Source organism: Apteryx mantelli, chromosome 2, assembly GCF_036417845.1.
Source record: "Apteryx mantelli isolate bAptMan1 chromosome 2, bAptMan1.hap1, whole genome shotgun sequence".
NCBI classification, from domain to species: Eukaryota; Metazoa; Chordata; class Aves; order Apterygiformes; family Apterygidae; genus Apteryx; species Apteryx mantelli.
This window is the reverse complement of record NC_089979.1, coordinates 85013501-85033625: the sequence shown is the minus strand read 5'-3', so window position 1 is coordinate 85033625 and position 20125 is coordinate 85013501. Positions and strand designations below refer to the sequence as shown.

Genomic DNA, 20125 nt, shown 5'->3' with positions numbered 1-20125 from the left:
CTGTGTATTTCTACACCAATAACAGTGCGGCCTGTCCCCCCATCTCCTTTAGTGTTTCTGGGGACTGTGAAGGCAGTAATGCTTTTGTTAAAAGCTTACGCATCAATAATCTCAGAGCCATAAAGCAGGACTCCTCACTTGCATATTCTCTTAACAAACTTTTATGTAATACGTCAATTTTATTGTCTTCTCACGGTTTAGCTTACTTTAAAATCCAAACAGCCCCAAAATCTCTGAGCAGTAGAGCTCATGCAAAGGCCTATTATCCTTGAATATTAGCAAAAAGACACTCCTTGGAATCAGTGTTTTCTGCGAATAAATTTTTCAAAGGTAATATTTTTCTTTTCCTGTCAACCTTCCTTTTACACCTCAGTTTTATCTGAAAAGAGGACAACTACCTGATGGAATTCAATCTGGGCAATTGAAACCATTTTATAGCCTGTAATGGCCTGAGTCTATAATCTGAGTCTATAATGTTACAGCTCAGCAGAACATACTAATATCACTGTCAACTAACATCAACTTCTTAGTGGTTTTAAGGTTTTTAAGCTAGCCTGTCTCTCTGTCTCTCGGGGGGAAGTGGGGCTGATGAGGGAATTTGCCTCAAAATACAGTCTGCTGTTCCAAACCAAATGCTAATGCAGATGTATCAGTTACTGTTGTTCAGGCTATAGGCAATAACTTGAATATATTAAGTTTTGACTACCTTCCCATATGCTGAAGATCATTACTATCAGTGTCCCTACCAGAAAAAAAACCCTGAAACCATGTAAATCAGTGACATTACAGTATATTGCTTCATTAACTCTACAGATAGACAGTTCAGGCCTAGAGAAGGTAATTTGCTCCACCGTGGCCTCTCAGTGGATCATACCCACTCAGGCAGAGATTATCTTGGGTATCTAAATATATGTATATTCAGACAGAGAAAGAGAGACTTTATAAACATTTTTTCACTCCTTTAGAGTATATTGAAGTTTTTTTAAAGAATGACATCCAGGAACTATTATATTGTCTTTGCATTTAAGATAGAAGTATTTTTAGCTGGGGTTATGGCAATGAAAGTAAAATGGAAAAAATTGCGGGGGGGGGGATTTTCACTGCAAACCAAATTTAAATGCAGGACTTTTATAAATGAAGTAAATAGAATATCTGAAAAAAACAGGAATTTATCTTAATTTTGCTCAGAATAGCAACTGTTCCTTCTGATTTGACAATTTATCTTGTTCTTGATTTAAATAAGAACAGAAAAAGAATCAGGTTATTATAGAAATTGATTTGCCTTAACATAAGGTTGGGGAGGGGTGTAATAGAAAGTTTGATATTCATTCACACTTAAATGTCACCACAATAGGGTTATTATTAGGAGTCATTTCCTTATTTGTTTTCATGAAGTTCTATAAAGCTCAAATATCTCTCTGTATGCACAGGATTGGAATGTCTATGTTATTAACATTTATGTTAATAACATTTATGTTAATAACATAGATATTAACATTTATGTTAATAACATAGAAAATAATTGCAAAGAACTTTCACATCCAAAACTCAACAAGTGAAAACCAGTCACTAGTGCCACATGAAATGCTTGTAAACCAGTGACTTATTAGATTTTCTTTTTGTATTCACTTAGTAGAGGTTTGTTGCTTCACAGCAACAGTCTTAAGAACTTCATAATCATAATGCAATTAAATCTAAAATAATATAACATCTGTAAGAACCATACCTTTGACTCATGTGAAAGATCAGTTGTATTTATTTGGATATGGATATTTTATTCTTAATCCAAGAATGTTTTCGAGGTAGTCTCTAGAATAATAACACTGTCAGTGATCTGTTCAGTCATTTATTGCTCTTTGCTCCATAATGAACTCTGCTTTCATAACCCAGAGTAAATGCTCAGTAACTGTGATTTGATTTGAACAGCAAAAGTTAGAGCAAATTTATAAAACAAGTCATTATATTCAGTCAGATCTTTGTGAAGTGCAGTTTAAGAATAGCATCATTTTCTGATTTGTGAGGTAGCATTCTTAAATCCATATTTTAGCAATCTTTTATGTTCCTATTTCAGAGAGAAGTTGCCTGAATCTTTTTTTAGTAGTGACATGTTCAGCTGCCTCTCAGGAAAGCAAGGAAGGCCTTTTCCTTCTTCCCTGAAATTCCAGTCAAAGATTGTGACATAAACTTATCTTCTGTCCTGTACATCCATCCTGTAAACTTATCAGCAATATTTCCTTTCATGCTTCTGTACTTATCTAAATTTTTTACCTTTAAACTTTTATTTCAGTATCATTAGTGGCATCATAACCAGTTAAATTAAAACATGGAGTGTCTAATTACCTTCATGTACAGAATGCATTTTACAGAATGTCTTGTGATTTGGGGGAGACACTATTGAGACATTTAAGATAATAGGTTTATAGATGTTTGTGTAGCAGAATCTTACGTTTGGAAATTTAAACCAAAATATTTCTCTCAATTTTATCACCTTGTGACTTCTGTGCCTCTCAACATTTCCTATGCACTTTCCTGACACTCTGATAATGTGAAGGTTTAAGACTCTTTCTAAAATTGAGAAAAAGATGGACTTTCACTTTAAGGAGAACCGGATTGTGCAAGGGTTTGTAGAGGTTTTTCAAAGGTATAGTACTTAACAATGTAAGTAGGTATCTGATACAATTTGCAAATGCACTGAGGTACCTTAATCCCATTCACTTCAAGTTGTCTCAGATGCGTTGACATATTTAAATCTTGTAAATGTCATATTTATCTAATTACCTTTTGAAAAATAAGGTCTTAAAAATCTGACCAGCATCTTTTAGAAACAGAGTGATAAAGCATGGAATGAAACACAAATTTCCTGGATCCCAGATGATGCATAAATGGAAAAAGACATCCTTTCCCATAGTTCTAAAGAGCTGTTTACAAAAATATCCCTGTTAACTTAAAATTGTTTGATCACTTTTTAAAAAAGAGTCTTAAATAAAAGATTTTAATTAAGATTTTATGGGACAATTACAGCAGTAATTACATATCAATTTTTTTTTTAAATATGTTCCTGGAGGTTTTTTAATTATATGATAGAAACATCTCAATTACAAACCTCTTAAATGTCAAAAATATGCATTTGATAATTAATTTGGTATTCATTTAGCGTACAACAACTCACTGGTAAATATGGATTGTGTACAGTAGCATGTTTCATACCACATTTTCTGTCTACCCATTTTGGAAGTCAGGCTCCCTATAGTTGTCCTGCTCAGAGTAAATGCCAGCCTGTGCTAGAGTCCTAGAATTCTAACTTTCTTAGGAGCAAGCATGCCACATGATGTGAGAAAGCCAAATTCTGCTCTCAGTTATGTTGATTTTGCTAGTGCAATATATGTCTAACAGTTACTAAGAGCAAGACTTGGCCACAAGGTTGCACATCTGTGACTGAGCAGCGTGAGATGCTTGTTTTAGCCTTGGCAGCAGGGGAGTGATTGAATTCTTCCTTGATACATGATGAAGCATTGCTAGGTACTGTCACCAGAGTGAATTTTTCATGAATCAAACCTGGGTTGTAACTGGTAGCAAATACCTGTTTTTCTACAAAGCCCTCTTTTTAGGCCCACTCTGTAGTACAAATTTGTCTTTGCTGTGCCACCAAGATATATGAAAATAAAATATCCCCTTCCACACCAAAACTGGTATGCTGGCATACCAACCGACCCCACCACTCCATCTGCTTTCCTATGGTATAAGAAGAGAGCTTTTGGTTCATCTTTCAGGGCACACAGGGTTCCTTTTCTGATAACAGAAAAAAATACCCTTTCCTTTTAGCATATGCTGTGTTTATTCTTCAGTGCTCTGCTGGCATAAACTATGCCAACAGTGCTCTGTAATGTAGCTGTGCCCAATTGTACTGAACAATTCAAATGTTATTTAACTATACACCTTTTTAAGTCTCTTTGGGAACGTCATTATACCAACTTTGAAATATATTTAGATGCCCACACATCAGTAAAGGGAACATTGTGTATGTTAATTATCAGGCCTGTGAGTTAACTCTGTCTGGTGGTTACTAATTCTTCAGTGTTACAAAAGGTAAGCTGTAGACCTGAGGTGAATAAAAGACTTCTGATTCATGAAAGACTCAGGCTGACCTTGCCTGTGCCATTAATCATGAGTACAGCTCAAGCAGATTGTATAGCAATGCAGCGATTTCAGAAGGAGAGTATAAGGATGTATGCACTTTGGGGGCCATAAACCATTGTTTTCTAAAATGCCTTAGATCATCAGAAAAAGTCACATGAAATAGTTTTACAAGAGATTTCCTATGGCATAATGCCCCACGCCTATCTGTGCCTCTGATACCTGCATTTCTATGTTTATGCATGGTTATGTACAGGACATGTGGACAAATATATGTTTTATATTTTTATTCTGCCTCTGTGAATATTTTGGCAAAACAAATTATTATATTTTCCATCCTTAGAACGCTCTCTGAAACTTTTGATGTGGGTCTGGCACCAAAATACAATGATATGCTGAACTGTAGCAAATGGTCAGCTGAACAGACTGAAATAACTATCTCTATAATATGTATGTCTATAGTACCTACGGAGTAACAATCTAATTGCAAAGAAAAGTGATGTGGCACTCTTTACATATATTCTTTAGTGATACTTACAAGGAGGAAAATGACTTTGTACTAAAAATACAGTAATACCCTTAAAAAACTCTGTCCGTTTTATGTTCTAATAATAGTCTCATTTTAAATGAAGAGGGGGAGCCAAGGGGAATTTCCTTCATGTAAAGAAATAGCTGCTTTCATCTTTTTATTTTTCTGGAAAAAATGTAGTATTTTGATGAACATTTTAAATACTCATTGATGTATGCTAAGATCTTTTCCTTTTTTAATTCAGTCTTTACATGCTCAAAGTGAGCAACAGCATTTTAAATTTGAATTTTCAGTGAAATTTTGAAGGAAGAAATATGATGTCTTGACATACTGTTTTTGTCTTTACGAAAAAATAAACAACCCCAAACCACAGAGCACACCCCCCTTACTTGTAGTCATTAGACATACTCCAGGAAGTTATCTTCATTTTTGTTCTAAAATGATTAGAAGTCAGCATGTTGCTATTGCTTCTTGTCTTAGAGTTTATGTCCTTTATGTCCAATTTACCATTCAGTTTTGTAACACCATCACAGCAGACTCTTTACCACTTAAATGATAAAAGTTTCAATAGGCACTTTAGTGGAATTACGAAAAAGCTACCACTCTTCCACCGTGATGCCAGAAAGCGATCTTCTTTCTAAGTCATGTCAGTAAACTGTACCTAGTAGGCCTGAGCTTGTCTCAGTGTAATTCCAAAGTAACAAAATAACAACAACAAAAAACCATGTATATTACAGGATTTATCTTTCCTTCGCAGATCAAACCAAAACTGACAGTATGATAAATGTAGTACAATGCTGGAAACATTGCTGTCTTTTATAATCAAAGGAGTCTTGTCCTAATAGAAAGCTTAGGTTTATCTTTTTAATTTGTTGGTGGTTTACTTTTTTTAAATTTCATCTTCATATTTTTTCTTAAGTGACTTTGTCAGGGTTGTAACTTTCTTCTTCTCCAAACATGTCTGCCAAAACCTTAAAGCGAGGTCCCCAGTCACTCAAATAGTCATAATCCTGGTCTGCCTCTGTAGTAAGTGAATCTATAGAGCTGAGAGACTCTGCAACAGATCCATTTCCTTCATAGGCATATGTTGCCAAGGAGTCATAAGGAGGTGCAGTTGGATCCACATCATTTTCGTGCAGCCTTTGATTAATGAAATCTCTTATGTCTTTATTATCTTCCGTTGGTGGTCTTTGACGCGGAAAACGCAAGGTATCTGGTTTTATGTCCCTGCGTATTTTGTTATCTTCAATCACTTTGGGATTCCTCAGGGCACCTATGTCAAAAGCCTGGGTATCCTCTTCTCCACCTCCCTCATCATCATAATGAATAACATTATCTCTTATATCTTCTTTAGAAGTCATCAGGGTATCCTTTTTCTTCTGCCTCCGCAGTGCTACATACAGTACCACAATGACTGTAATGAGAGAAAACTTAAGTTAAGACATGCACAGAAATAATTTGCTACCCTGATGACATATCATTATATCCTCCTTTGAAAGTTGCAAGCAATCAAAGGGTTTTTTTTCTCCTTAGAAGATATGCTCCTATTTTTTTTTAAATAACAGTGCTCTAGCCAATGAAGAGACATTTGCTATTTGATGTATGAATCTAACTTTCCTTACCACTAGCTGTGCTACTGAAAGAAGTAACAAATAATTTTCCTACTAGCTTGCTTTATGAGAAATTAGAGTTGGACAGGATGTTAGCTTTTTAGCTCAGGGGGAGAGATGTGATTTTTTTTAAAATGCCTTCTGTAGCAGAATAGAGAAAAAAAGCCTAATTCCCACAAAACAGTACTGAAGAGAAAAAATTATTTTGGAAACTTTGAAATTGTCTCTTGGAGAAAAAAAATCCTGCCTTCAGCTTTTTTTAGAGCAGACTTTGCCCTCTTCAGGGATCTGCTTGGAAGAATCACTTGGGAACCCATCCTGGAGAGAAGATGGTTTCAGGAGAGCCAGCTGATTTTCAAGGATCACCTCCTCCAAGTTCAAGAATGGCCCATCCCAATGAGCAGGAAATCAAGCAGAGGCACCAGGGGTCCTGCATGGATGAACAAGGAGCTCCGGACTAAACTCAAACATAAAAAGAAAGCATACAAGAGGTGAAAGCAGGGACGGGTGACCTGAGAGGAATATAGAGACACTGTGCAAGTATGCAGGGATGAGGTTAGGAAAGCCAAAGCCCATCTGAAGTTAAAACTGGGGAGGGATATAAAGGGCAAGAAGAAAGGCTTCTACAAGTACATCAGCAGTAAAAGGAAGAATAGAGAAAATGTGGGCCCACTGCTGAATGGGGCAGTGGCCCCTGGTGACAAAGAACTCTGAGAAGGCAGAGGTACCAAATGCCTTCTTTGCATCAGTCTTTACTGGTAAGACTGGCCTTCAGGAATCCCAGATCCCTGAGACCAGTGGGAAAGTCTTCACAGCCAGAAAGACTTACCCTTAGTGAAGGAGGATCAGGAAACATTAAAAAAAAATAAATAGAACAACACAAGTTCATAGGATCTGAGGGAATGCACCTGTGGGTGCTGAGGGAGCTAGCTGATGTCATTGCAAGGCCAGTTGTGATGATCTTTGAAAAATCACGGCAATCAGAAGAGGTGCCTGAGGATTGGAAGAGACCCCTCTCATCTCCAAGAATGGCAGGAAGGAGGATCTGGGGAACTACAGGCCTGTCAGCCTCACCTTGATTCCTAGGAAGGTGATGGAGCAGCTAATCCTGGAAACCATTTCCAGACACATGAAGGACACAAAGGTGATAGGGAGTAGTCAGCATGGATATATGAAGGCAAAATTGTTCTTAACCAACCTGATAGCCTTTTACAATGGAGTGACTGGCTTGATGGATGAAGGGAGAACAGTGGCTGCTGTTTATCTCAATTTTAGAAAGGCTTTTGGCACTGAATCTCATAACATCCTCACAGACAAATTGAGGAAGTGCTCACTAGGCAAGTGGACAGTGAGGTAGATTGAAAATTGTTGGGACTGCCAAGCTCAAAAGGTTGTGATCAGCAGCACGAAATCCACTGGAGACAAATCACTAGTGGTGTTCCCCAGGGGACGATAATGGGGCCAATTCCATTTAACATCTTCATTTGTAACCTGGATGATGGGACAGAGCGCATCCTCAGCAAGTTTGCAGGTGATAGAAAACTGGAAGGAGAGGCTGATACACCCGATGGTTGTGCTGCCATTCACATGGACCATAACAGGCTGGAGAAAGGGGCTGACAGGAACCTCATGAAGTTCAACAACAGGAAATGCCAAATCCTGCACCAAGGGAGGAATAACCCCCTGCACCAGCCCAGACTGGGTGCCAGCTGGCTGGAGATGAGCTTTGCAGAAGACCTGGACAGTCCTTCTGAACCAACAGTATCCTGTGCTGCATTAGGAAGATCATTGCCAGCAGGTTGAGGGAGGTGATCTTTCATCTCTAATCAGCTCTGGTGAGGCCACGTTTGGAGTGGTGTGTCCAGTGCTGGCCTCCTCAATACAGGAGAGACAGGGACCTACTGGCATTAGTTTAGCAAAGGGCTACCAAGATGTTTAAGGGATTGGAGCATCTCTCATAGGAGGAGACGCTGGCAGAGCTGGCACTGTTGAGCCTGGAGAAGAGGAGGCTCGGGGGGTCTTATCCATGTGTATAAATACTTGTTGGGAGAGTGTAAAGAAGACAGAGGGAGACTCTTCTCAGTGGTGCCCATTGACAGGACAAGAGGCAATGAGCACAAATTGAAACGCAGGAAATTCCAGTTATACATAAAACCTTTTTTACTTCAAGGTGACCCAAAACACTGGATCAGGTTGCCCAGACAGGTTTTGGAATCTCCATCATTAGAGTTACTCAAAACTTGACAGGGCAATGTCTTGGACAACCTGCTCTATTCAACCTTGCTTTTAGCGGGGGGTTTGGACTAGACAATCGCCAGAGGTCATTTCCAAACTCAGCTGTTGTAGGATTTTATGTTTCTATCTGATATAAACTGTTTAAGACAATTTTATTCGGAATGGCAACTGAAAAGATTTCCTACAGGTTTGTGTGTTTTTTTCAGTCTTTTTTCTTTGAAGATATATTTCACTGAAGGCAACACCTTTCTGCAAAATCTGCTTGTAGTAAACTGGCATTTTGATACATTAAATTCTCCTACTTTGGTAGAAATGACAATGTTCTAAGCACTGATGATGAAGTAACATAATAATGAATGAAGAGTTGCAGTGATTATGTATTTATGGTCAGGCTTGTATAGTTTAGAATAACTTCTGATACTGGTTATATGTTGACTGTATTTTATGTAGAAATGGCTTCAACAAAAATAACTTCAAATACAATTTTAAAGAGTCTGTATCAGGCCAGGTCCACAGCAAGATTATCAATGCAATAGTAAGCAGGAGACAGTCTGTATATAAATTAAATATCTTTCTTCTGGGTTACACACAGCACTGGAGATCTCATTATATATAAATTAATTTTTCTAGGTAATATTACCAGGTTGATTGGAATGAAAAGAATTATTAAAAGACCAAAACCTCTCTTCCAAACCCAACCTGAGTAATTCAGTCTACAGCTCTGTGGAAAGCAGGAATGAAAATATCTCCTTTAGTGTGATATATGTATCAATCAGCAGCAGAGATGATAAGGAGTTCTTTCACATAATTTTTTTTGATTGAATTATTGCTGTTTTATTGAAATAAAATGTAATTTGTTTCAACAAACCACTAGAGAAAGATAAACACAGTTTTTTTGAAGGCATGCATGATCACCTAGCAAATTTCAGGAAAATTCAGCCTAATATTTCCGTTTCCCCAGAAACTCTGTCACAGTAAATGATCTTTGGACTAAGAGCACCAAGCTCTCTGCTGCTTACTTAGTTCACGCGGTCCAGATTACTGGACACAAGGGTGGCACTGGAAAGGCTTTGCTACAGCCACATATTTGGGGCTTCTAGACACTTTGCTCTGTAATAGAGAGCTTAGCTATCCTGAAAATCCTACCTTAAGCTGGAGCTCTAAATGACTGTGTTCCTATCTGTTCTTGTGATAATGAGCTAAAACTCTTTGCTTCATAATGGAATTTGTTTGACGCTGAGGCTCACTGTGAGCTGCTTTTACTCGGGAAACCCCTAGAAGTAAAAAGGTAGCTCTGGGGAATTGTGGTAGATGAGACAATGATCTGTGCTACTTTATTTCAGAAAAACTGAACTGAATGGGTGTATTTATTATTAATTCCCACTCCATGGGAAGTGTGAACATTCATAGTTCCATTCTGATTTGAAACAACATTTTTCTCACAATATAAAATTTTTACACAGAGAAGAAATTCTGAATTTTAATTCTGCTACTCAGAAGCTCCTAATGTAACCGAGAGCCTGTAGTAATTTACTTAGGTGGTAAATTACTATATTTATCTAAACACAAAGAGGTTTTCATACCTTATATTCAGTGGTCCACAGCTCTTTTTGATCTCTACCCTTTAGACCTACATAAGGAGTAGGCCTGAGGTCTAAGAAGCCTGATACTATCAAGACAAGGCATGGACCAGCATCCCTAAGTATTGGTTGGCATTACACAGTCCACAGTGTGCCTATGTAAACTACAAAATAGCTGTATTTCATTATCAGTTGATTATTTTTATATATATATAATATATATTATTACGTATACTATATTATAGGTGCACATGAGTATTGGTTAAACTTGGCATGCTGAAATTAAGAAAAGATTTAAATATAATGTAGATCCAGGTGACAATGCCACATTATGGAATTCATGCCTGCCTGAAATGAAAGTGTTCCTGGTAAGTTTTACAATGGTCTAGCCAGTCACAGTCTGCATGCATTACAACTAAATTCCCCTCTTTCGTTTCATCGTTCTTTTTTCTTTATCACTCACAAGTTGGTATTAAGAATTAAATAAAGGCCTTTACTAAGCCCTTTGCTGCTGCTGCTGTCAGTAGGACGTGCCCATCTTAGTAATTTTAAGTATATGGATATCAGTTCTTCAAGAAAGGTATTTAATCAAAACCGTTTCAGAGAAAAATTTGCATTTCAGACTCCACTGGAAACTGGTTCTCTTTATGCAATAAGAAATATGTAGATGTTAGTAAATTCACATCATGGTCAGTGCTTTGGGATGTTTTTCTAGAAAGAAGCAGCACAAAAATTCTCATAAGCAGTCAAGTATTTTCAATGTCTTTTGTTAAACAACGGATGAAACTAATGATAACACAAACTAAGTCAGAGTTGAGTTAGAATATCACACTTCACATGATACCGCAAGAACTAACCTAGAAGTATAACAATGCACAACAGGATTGCGATCAGCGCGCCTGTGCTGAGGCCTACTGGTAAGAAGATTGCTTCCACATTGCAGGACAGGATGGTACCGTCAGCATCACACCTGCAGACCCGGATAGTCATCGTGTTTGTGCTGCTTTGGACAGGGTAACTGCTGTCTTCTATCACCACTGGAAGAAAATGCAGCTCTTGCTGCCTTCTGCTGTAACCATTTCTCCTGGTTTCAATCCCAGCTGTGTTGTCTGTAAAACATGGCACAGTCACAACAGGATTTTTACTATGATGTACTTCAGTTCACATTTTATGTACGTATCACCTTAAATAGTAGGAAGCTATTCCATCTTTGAAACTCAGTGGATTACACACGTTCTGTAATTACCATGTTTTATCATTACAGAAGCTGTTGTATTCTGACTGGTACAGCTAAGAAATCTATTTTTTGCAGAGCATCAAATAATTTTCTGTTTCTTGTAAATAAATCTTGCTCAGCTTGACAGCAAATATTTCAAAGAAGACATAATTAAAAAAAATGCATTACAGGTATTAGGTGAGGAAGGCTTTTCAGTTTTTCCTTTCTCATTATGTCTTTGTTATAATCTAAGACCATGGTCCAAAAGACTTTGATTGCAAGTGTATTTAGGACTGAGTCTAAATGAATTCATTTCCTTTTAAAACTAAAAGATACCTGGGCAGAATACAAAAACTTTCCCATCCCATTAAAAATAAGTACAGAAATGAACTGAGTAGTTTGTAGTCAGTGCATTTCCCACTAATTAGTTATGAATGTGTTCAGAGCTCCCAGAAGCTGTTTTGTCATTTCTTCCCAGTACCTAAATGAACACCTTTACCTCTGCTTTTCTTAACTTAGACAAACTGGAGTAGCAAGGAAATGATGTGCAGATTAGAGGAATTACATTGAAAGCAAAAAGAAAGTGAAATTAGCAGGGAATTAGCTGACAGGTCTGAATGAAGGTAGCCTGCAGCAGTCCCTGTTTTGCCATCTTCCCCATGTGGTTTACTATATCTTTGAAAGTGTTGACTTGCTGTCCCTGTTATGCCTTTTATTGCAGCTTGGAGTTTTGTTACTAGGTATAAAGATTAAGGTCCCTTAATTTAACGTGCAAATACATGTGTGCAATTCTGGTTAAGGAAGAATAAGATTAATAAGAAGAAAGCCTAAATATCCAAAATAAGATGTGTTTTGACCAGAGACCATTCAGAAAGCACTTAATTGACAAAAGACTTATGTCAGAAGTCACCATTTTATCAAACTCAAATATTGCAAGTGGACATGTTAAGTTCAGTGATATTTAGTTTGAAAAAATAAATTGTTCTTTTACTGTTTGATTTTGCTACTCTAAGTATATTTCACAATTGTTTGCATTGAACCACCTTCCATCTTCAGTTTGTCCTTTGTCTCTATGATTAAGCATCCACTGTATATAAAAAGTTTTTTATCTAATTTGGAATCATCCCGCTTCATCTTCCCATTATTTCTATTAACTTTTTTCCAGTTGCAATGGTAAAGATCACTTTAATATGTAGTACAGTGTAACCAAATGACTTCCCATTCTCCCTGAGAGGGAGCAAACAGACTGAGCTCTTAAATCTTTGACTCTGAATATTTTTTGTTGTTCTTCTATGACCCCCTTCCATTTGTTCAAGGGCCTTTTGAAAATAGAGATGCAGGTTTATGTTTGAACTTTACGCAGAAGCAGCCTGATGCTGAGATTCCATCCGTCTTTTAGGTCTGTCTGTTCACAATAAATTCCTTTTCAGGCTGTGCAGGACAGGGAATTGTCTGGAGGGAAGGAAAATTCTCTCTCACATGGGCAGCTGCGTGTGCTCAGCAGGGAAAAAACCCTCTGGAGCGCAGAGCGAGGCTGGCAAAGCAGGAGACTGAAGCTAGAGGAAGGTGGGCAGGTGTGTAGGAAGTGCTCCAGCCCTGCCACAGCTGTTGACAGCTGGCAGGTTGGTTTTGGTGCTGCCAGGGGCATAGTCTAGAAGCCCACGTGTTGTGCTAGATCCTGTTGCACCAATAAAACTCCTCCGGTGGTTCTGGACTCCAAAAAGCAGCTGTAAGCTGCTGTCTTGCTTTTATCTTTTAATTAAGTTGATTCCTGGGAAAGTATGGAACCTGGAAAAGTTTATTTTCTTGGGTGTACGTATACACATTAAATCTGTTGTAATATCACACCACATTTATCACACTATATTTAGCTGTATAGAATAGCACTAGATGTTGGGCTTGTTTAACATTGGCAAAAGGCATCGTGATTCATAAAGTTATTAACTGTAATGCAGTGAACAAGATTGTCTGCTCAAAAAAAAAATCAGGATTCCTCTCACAAAGTACCTGCTTGGTACCAACATAATTGCTAGGTCAAAAATTGTGATATTTTTGTTTTTAAAAGGTGTCCTTGCGATAGGGACAGTAAGGTTGTGTTATTAGACCTCTACCCTGTGCACAAAGCAGACCTTCCACCTCTTTGGCAAACAAAGACAGAAGATAATGAAAATGCACTACAGATTTTCTGTTTGGACAGATTTTTCTAATAGTACTGTAAAATCTCCAAAAATTATGAAATCTTTTATGTTTGGAAAACATTCCACAAAAGCTTTTTTCTGTCTCACTTATGTTTATGAAATAGTGTAATTCTTTCTTCTTTTTTAATGTGTGCTAAGAAATGCTTTTAAGATTGTGCATATATATATAGAGAGAAATAAACATAAATATATATACAAACATGTATGCATGCAAAGTCGTGTATCTTCCCTTGGTAGCTTATAATTCCATTATTATGGGACTACTGCATTTCTATTTATACAAAAGAGAAAGGTTTTTAACTGGTTACTAAGACAAGGAGCCATCTGAGTGACAACACTGCTTGAAAAAAATGACAAATTTAATTATCTAATAATACTTAAGCAATATCCTCACCAAACTCATATGCTAAACACACTTTTCAAAGGCTGTAAGCCAGAAAGGTCACAGAGTTTAATTACTGTATGACCTTTTTAAGTTTAAAGACTCTCTTGAAGAATTAAATATTTTAAAGAGACCTGAGGAGAACTGGAAGACTTTTACATTTAAAAAATAGTTTGTAATTATTTGAAACAATTTAATCTTGGTGAAATTAAAGCATATTTCAGCAATGGGCAGCAAAAAAATGAAGTTAAAATGTTAAATAAATCCCCATCAAAAGAACAAAGTTATTTAGAAATATACTGTATTTACATTGTATGACTACATATTTATGAAGATGATACCCAGGAGGGCCTTCAAATGTGTTTAAAAGTGAAGGAATGAAAATAATTCATGTAAAATATGGGCAAGCTCTAAAGAGCTATATTTCCCTTCTTCCATGAAGATACAAAGGGAGATCATGTATGTTTTTTTCTGTATTACAATCCTTAGAAAAGTTCAGCAGTTTTCTAAGGAAATACTACAGACGGAGAATAAAGAAACTACAATGCGGCATTATGGGGAGGGGTGCAAACTTCCACTTTACCCAAATTGTAAAGTCCAGTGGGACACAGATGTCAAGCATTTAAATCTTGCTTGGCATAATTATCGTTAGATATTGAAATGCCGTTGTATTTTTAGATACTAGTAGCTGTTGAAATCAAACCGTTTAGACTAAGCATTTCTGGAGAAAATTAATTCCATTATAAAGTTGTCCTTAATATTCATTGAACTGTGTTTCAAGCTAACTATTTGAATTGTCTCTGCTAAAATGCTGGGCTGCATTTTTTTCTGGTTTCATAAGTTAATATTATTCACATTCCCTGTTTTATAAATTATTATGGCTTCATTATATGCTAAATAGTATTTACAAATCTTTAAGTGAAATTCTTTGCTCAGGTGAAAAGTCTTTTTAGCTATCTATGCTGTGTTAAGACAGAAGTAACTCATAAGTTTGGGAATAACTAGTTTTGTCTTCTTCACAAACAAGCTATACCAAAAAAAGACCATAATCTAATAAGCACAGTTTATTTTCCTGCTGTTTCATATTTATTTTTTCCTGAATTTTCTTAATGATAAATGTATTCATGTTTAATAGTTGTGCTTATTTTGTTGGCTTTATTTTTGTATTTCCTAACATTGGCAAAAGTGTTTGGCTTCAAAAATAGTGTGAGTCATATACTTAACTGGTTAAAAAAAGAATAATAAGTGGCCTCTCCTTTTTTTTTCATTCTCTAGATTATCCTTTCTAGTCCTTTTTCAGATGAGATTACTTAATTCTCAGGAACCTGATACTTTGACAACATACATGACATCTTCTCAAATTAAAATTAAGTAATTAAAATTTAAATAATTTTACTTAAAAGTAACACTTAAAACTTACATAGTTAAATAGGGAAAGGAATGATACTGAATTTTATTGAAAGGCTTTCCATTTTCTTTGCAGAGTACTCTAGAACTTTTTTTACCAAGAGCTCATCATAACACTATTCTTCAGCGCTTACCTAATCACTGATAAACATGCTAAAAATTTCTTTCCATATTTGTTTCAAATAATTAGTGGGGAGAAATTTGTTGCAGTTTATTGCAACATATTATAATAAGGCAAACATCAATACCACCAGTGTATAAAGTACTTACATAGATACCTGAAAAAGTACTTAGAGATTGGAGCAACTGTGTACACATTTGTTATGTTAAAAAAAAAAAAAATCTTATTCTGCTTCTGCCCAAACCAGGAAGTTCTTAAACTCTGTAGCATCCTGCACACCTGCCCTGGGCTTGGGTAGGCCTGCCCCAGTATCCATGCTCTCCTTTAATCTATTCCATATAAATACATATCTTACTTTAAGATAAGGCACCTTGTCTCTTAAGGGACCTGACCAGTTGTTACGCCTTCATACTTGTTACAATAGTTGTTATCATTAATTGTTACATTATCATCAGTCTTAGGATAAGTAGAGGTACCACTTTGTGAAGAAACAAAGTACAGCACAATTAATTTGGCAGCAAGGGTATTGGATTCTATATAAATTGTATAAAAAGTATGGACTGGCAATATGAAGAAAGAATTTCCCTACCAACCAGCAAATCAGAAAAAGTAAGTAACAAAAAAAAAATGCTCAGAGGTCTTTTTTAGCTGTTTCTGTTCAAAAGAGTATATGCTTGAAGATGCCTTTTCATCTTGGATTGTTCTTTGCCATTTATTGAGACTATTCAAGTTAAAAAGAAAGAAGAGATGATCAGTTATGACAAAAATTGGGGAAAAAAATCAGAGAGGTTAATCATATAAATCCACATGTTATGCAGGGTGTTGTGGGATGTCATTATACTGCAGCAGGACTGTACATATTTAAAACTAATTCTTCTGTAGGACTACATTTCCTTCAGAAAGCACAATAGCTGGATACTTTGAAAACCGTTAGCAAGGTAATAATATTTGTATGCCTTGTTTAAAAGTAAGTACACCTACATTGGTAAATGAGTTCTTCCTGAGATACTGAGAGAGAAAAGGAAGAAAATAAAACAACTAGTAGTACTTTTGTATGCCTATAGGAAAATCTCAGAGTGCCATGACCATTCCTGTCCCCTAAATGAGAAAAGATGCAAGACCTGAATGTATATTAATATATACCTGACTGTTTAACAATTATAAAAATGCGTTAAATAAAAAGTTCATCTGTAGGCACAACTATAATATGAAGGAATCATAATTGTCATTATAATTCCAGCCTGATGCTCTGAAAGAGAGATATGGGCAAACAACTTACTTCTGTAGTCATGGACTGTGAAATTTGTTTTGTTGGAAGCCTCAGGTGACAGTCTGAAGGAAAACCTTTGCCCAGCTGGTGACAAATCTTTGTCTGCTGCAGTGATAGTCTGTATTACCTGAAATCAGATTAAAATTAAATTTGAAGTCAGTTCACTCTTCTAAAAGAAGCAGTTTTGCAGAAGTGGAAAGTGATCCTCAGATGAAACAATGACAGTGAACATCCTGCTGGATTATTCTCCTTCCTCTAATGTGTTGGGAGGTGGAGGCAAGAAGTCTGAATGCTACAACCTCCAGAGGACTGGTGATGTCCCACAAGGTCTGACTCAGACATATCTGAAGGAGATTAGAAAAATTTGCCAGATACTTGACTGCAGAAATATTTAATATTTGTCCTTTGTATCAAAATACTCGTGATTGATTGTTTGCAAGTCTGATAGATTAATTAAAGATAGTTTAGTTTATCTGGTACTAGTACTACTACTGCTAGTACATGCTGCAGTACTGCACAAAAGTACACCCTAATGTTACAGCCTGGAATGAAGTAGAGTTGAAAGGTCTGCACCATTGAGCCATGAAGAAATACTGGGACAAGAACTTTTGAGTCCAAGTCCTATCTACTGGATTTCAGGTAAGCACAGTGCAATTAAAGTGTTTCATGGTAGGGATTTCAACTGATCTTTTAAAAAGGGAGGTAACTTTTTATGTAACGAAGGTCTAAATATTTATAATTTTTGATACGCCAGTACTTATCTGAGCCTTCCCTGTAAAAGACTCCCTCTTCTACTATTAACAAACTGGTAACTACTAACTAGTAACAAACTAAGTATTGGATAAACCACAAGTTAAATTAGATTCCTCAGTAGATAGTTGAAATATATAAAATAATAAAAAGATGAGATAGGAAGATCTTTGGGAGTCATGGCCAAATCCATAATAAAAAGGTTCAGATATACTGATTACCTATTACATACATGCAAAGGGGAGTCACGGCAAAAGGGAGTTACACGGCAGGCTGAATACTGAATATGTTCATCCCATGGCTGACAGTAACTCACAGAGTTGAAGAGGTGAAGTTACAAGCCTTATCTCAGAAACAGTATTGGCAGCTAATACGTTTGATGGTAGGCCTTGATGCTTTGCGGTACTACTTTGTTTAATTGTGCAAATTTTGTGCAGAAAGCCCAGATGCCAACAGCCTCTGGGACAACTTTTTCCTCATTTAGTTCTCTATTGATACTAGCATCACTCACGGTATAAGATGACATTCTGAGTCCAAAAGAGGTTTTTCATGTTATGTATATGCTTATAAAAACAAGCTTTTAGCAGGACTGTCTTTGGAGCTTTCGTTCTTTTGCTCAAGATAGGATGCAGAGATGTATGTAAGTCTGTTCTACTCTATTTACTCACTTGACTGCAGTTTTTTTCCTTACATTTGAAGCTCTTCAAAGCAAGGATTCTTTCTCTTATTATGACTATTCCCTGCACATTATAGGGTGGCTCTGGTCCATATATTCTGGGATAATAAAAATAAACAGACTGTAAAGGTCAACAACCAGAACTCCAAAAGGTGAGTATTTCTAACACAGACTTTTTTTTTTTTTTTAAGTATTCTAAACATGATGTCATTTTTCAAACCAAGAAATGGCTATTGCTGTAAATAATAAGGAAATAAAAAGCAAAATATCAAGCATTACAGATTTGAAATACCTGTCCCGGTTTGGCATTTTCACATACAGGTGTCTCATAGGGAACTGAAATTTCAGGAGGAAACTCGTTGACATCCAGGACATTTATTATAACGTTGACTTTGCTGGTTAATAGTGGGTTACCTATAAATGATTTTTAGGAGAAAAACATTAAGCAATACTATTTATGTTTGTTATCATCACCAGTGCCCATAACCTGTCATAAAATGTTTTGATCCTGGTATTGTGACTTCTAAAAATCCTTGACTTCAGTTTATTTCTGATTTGTACTAAGGAGAAACCAGAAGCAAACTTCTTATCATTTTGTACCAGACTTGATCCATTACTGTTCATGGAATAAGGAATCAATCAACATGATTATGTTTATCAGAGCATAATTTACAGAAGTTGAAGATGCACTTGTAAGTATAGGTGCAAACTTTTCTCAGATCACTTTTGATGGAGTCTATGGAAAACACTTCCAGTGATTAAAACTGAATCCTATGTTCCACTATGGAATGTAGAAAATCAATATTTATTACTTATCCCATTTACCATTTCAAGATGATAATGAAGGAGGTAAGTGGAGCATACCCATTTTGTAGATGGAGGAAGTAACAGAGAAGGAATGGTACAAGGATTTGCTAAAAAATCAGAGTGAGTCAGTGGCAAATTTAGCAGTGAAACATATATGCTAGCATTCAACTCATGATTAGACCATCAAGCTATGTTATAACAGATATTCATTTAACTGTTTAAGCAGCAAATATTTATGTGCAAAAGAAATGCTAAAAAATACTATACACTATCCTTCTGTTCGTTATCTTACTAATGTAGATACCTTCCATCATTTACTAAGCTGACAGATTTTAGTCACTACATGCATTTTATAAACAAGATTATCTACAAATTCAATGGCCCGCAGAAAGGAGACCAAGTTCAATACAAAGCAGATAAAATTCTCTTTTGCTGTATGCTGAGAAACCTTACATGATAGCAGGTACATAAAAACAGTTTAGCTGCTGAGTCAAAAGGATAATTAATCCCTTTGAATTTAAAAGAGTGGCAGCCACAATGAGGTCACCATTAATTTTTCAAGAATTCCCCACTATGAAGCATGGCTAGTGTAGGAATGGCAGAACGGGGTAATGATTAAGAATAAGAAGAGCTTTCTCGAATCTTCAGACATAAATTAAACCTTTTACAGATAGTCAATTGTTTGCATTAGCTACTTACTTTGAAAATTGAACAAACCTTTGCACTTGCAGTGTTTATAACAGACATAGCAGGGGAGGAAGGTCATTTCCCAAGCCAACAGTATATTACAACTCAACATGCACAGAATCTCACGGTAGCAGTGTAGAAATTTTGCACAATTTCTTTCTTGTTCTTAGGAACTGTTAAATGCAGTTTTTTCAAGAGACCTCTGTCAAAGCCAAAAGGTAGTTCAAAATGATTTCCAAATTAAGTTAGACCAGCCGCAAGTAAAACTTTACTTTATCTGTTTACAAATAGTAGATAAACTGGCCAGCCTTGGAATCTAAAAACAAAACAAAACAAAACAAAAAACAAAATCCCATAATATTTGTAGTTTCTTCCTGTGAACATACCTAAGAGATTTGGTCTTTTTGAATGAGACTTTGAAGTCTCGTTCATTTCCAATTCACCATCAACCCTGCTTGCAGGATCTCTCTGCATTGTACAATATGAATGAGGCCAGCATTTGGTATAGCGGTTGGGGACTGGT

At 36.3% G+C, this 20125-nt stretch overlaps 1 protein-coding gene across 3 annotated transcripts in view; it reads right to left on the bottom strand.

Annotated features, from left to right (window-relative positions):
• Positions 1–3018: 3018 nt before the first annotated feature.
• CDH12 (cadherin 12) overlaps positions 3019–20125 on the bottom strand; it is a 235344-nt gene continuing 218237 nt past the window's right edge. For all 3 annotated transcript variants that reach the window (XM_067290983.1, XM_067290982.1, XM_067290984.1), the window contains exons 9-12: positions 18401–18522; positions 16692–16809; positions 10946–11197; positions 3019–6077 (exon numbers count right to left, since the gene is read on the bottom strand). In XM_067290983.1, the coding sequence (XP_067147084.1) occupies positions 5578–6077; positions 10946–11197; positions 16692–16809; positions 18401–18522 (992 nt within the window). In that variant the 3' untranslated portion in view covers positions 3019–5577. The remainder of the gene's footprint in view (positions 6078–10945; positions 11198–16691; positions 16810–18400; positions 18523–20125) is intronic.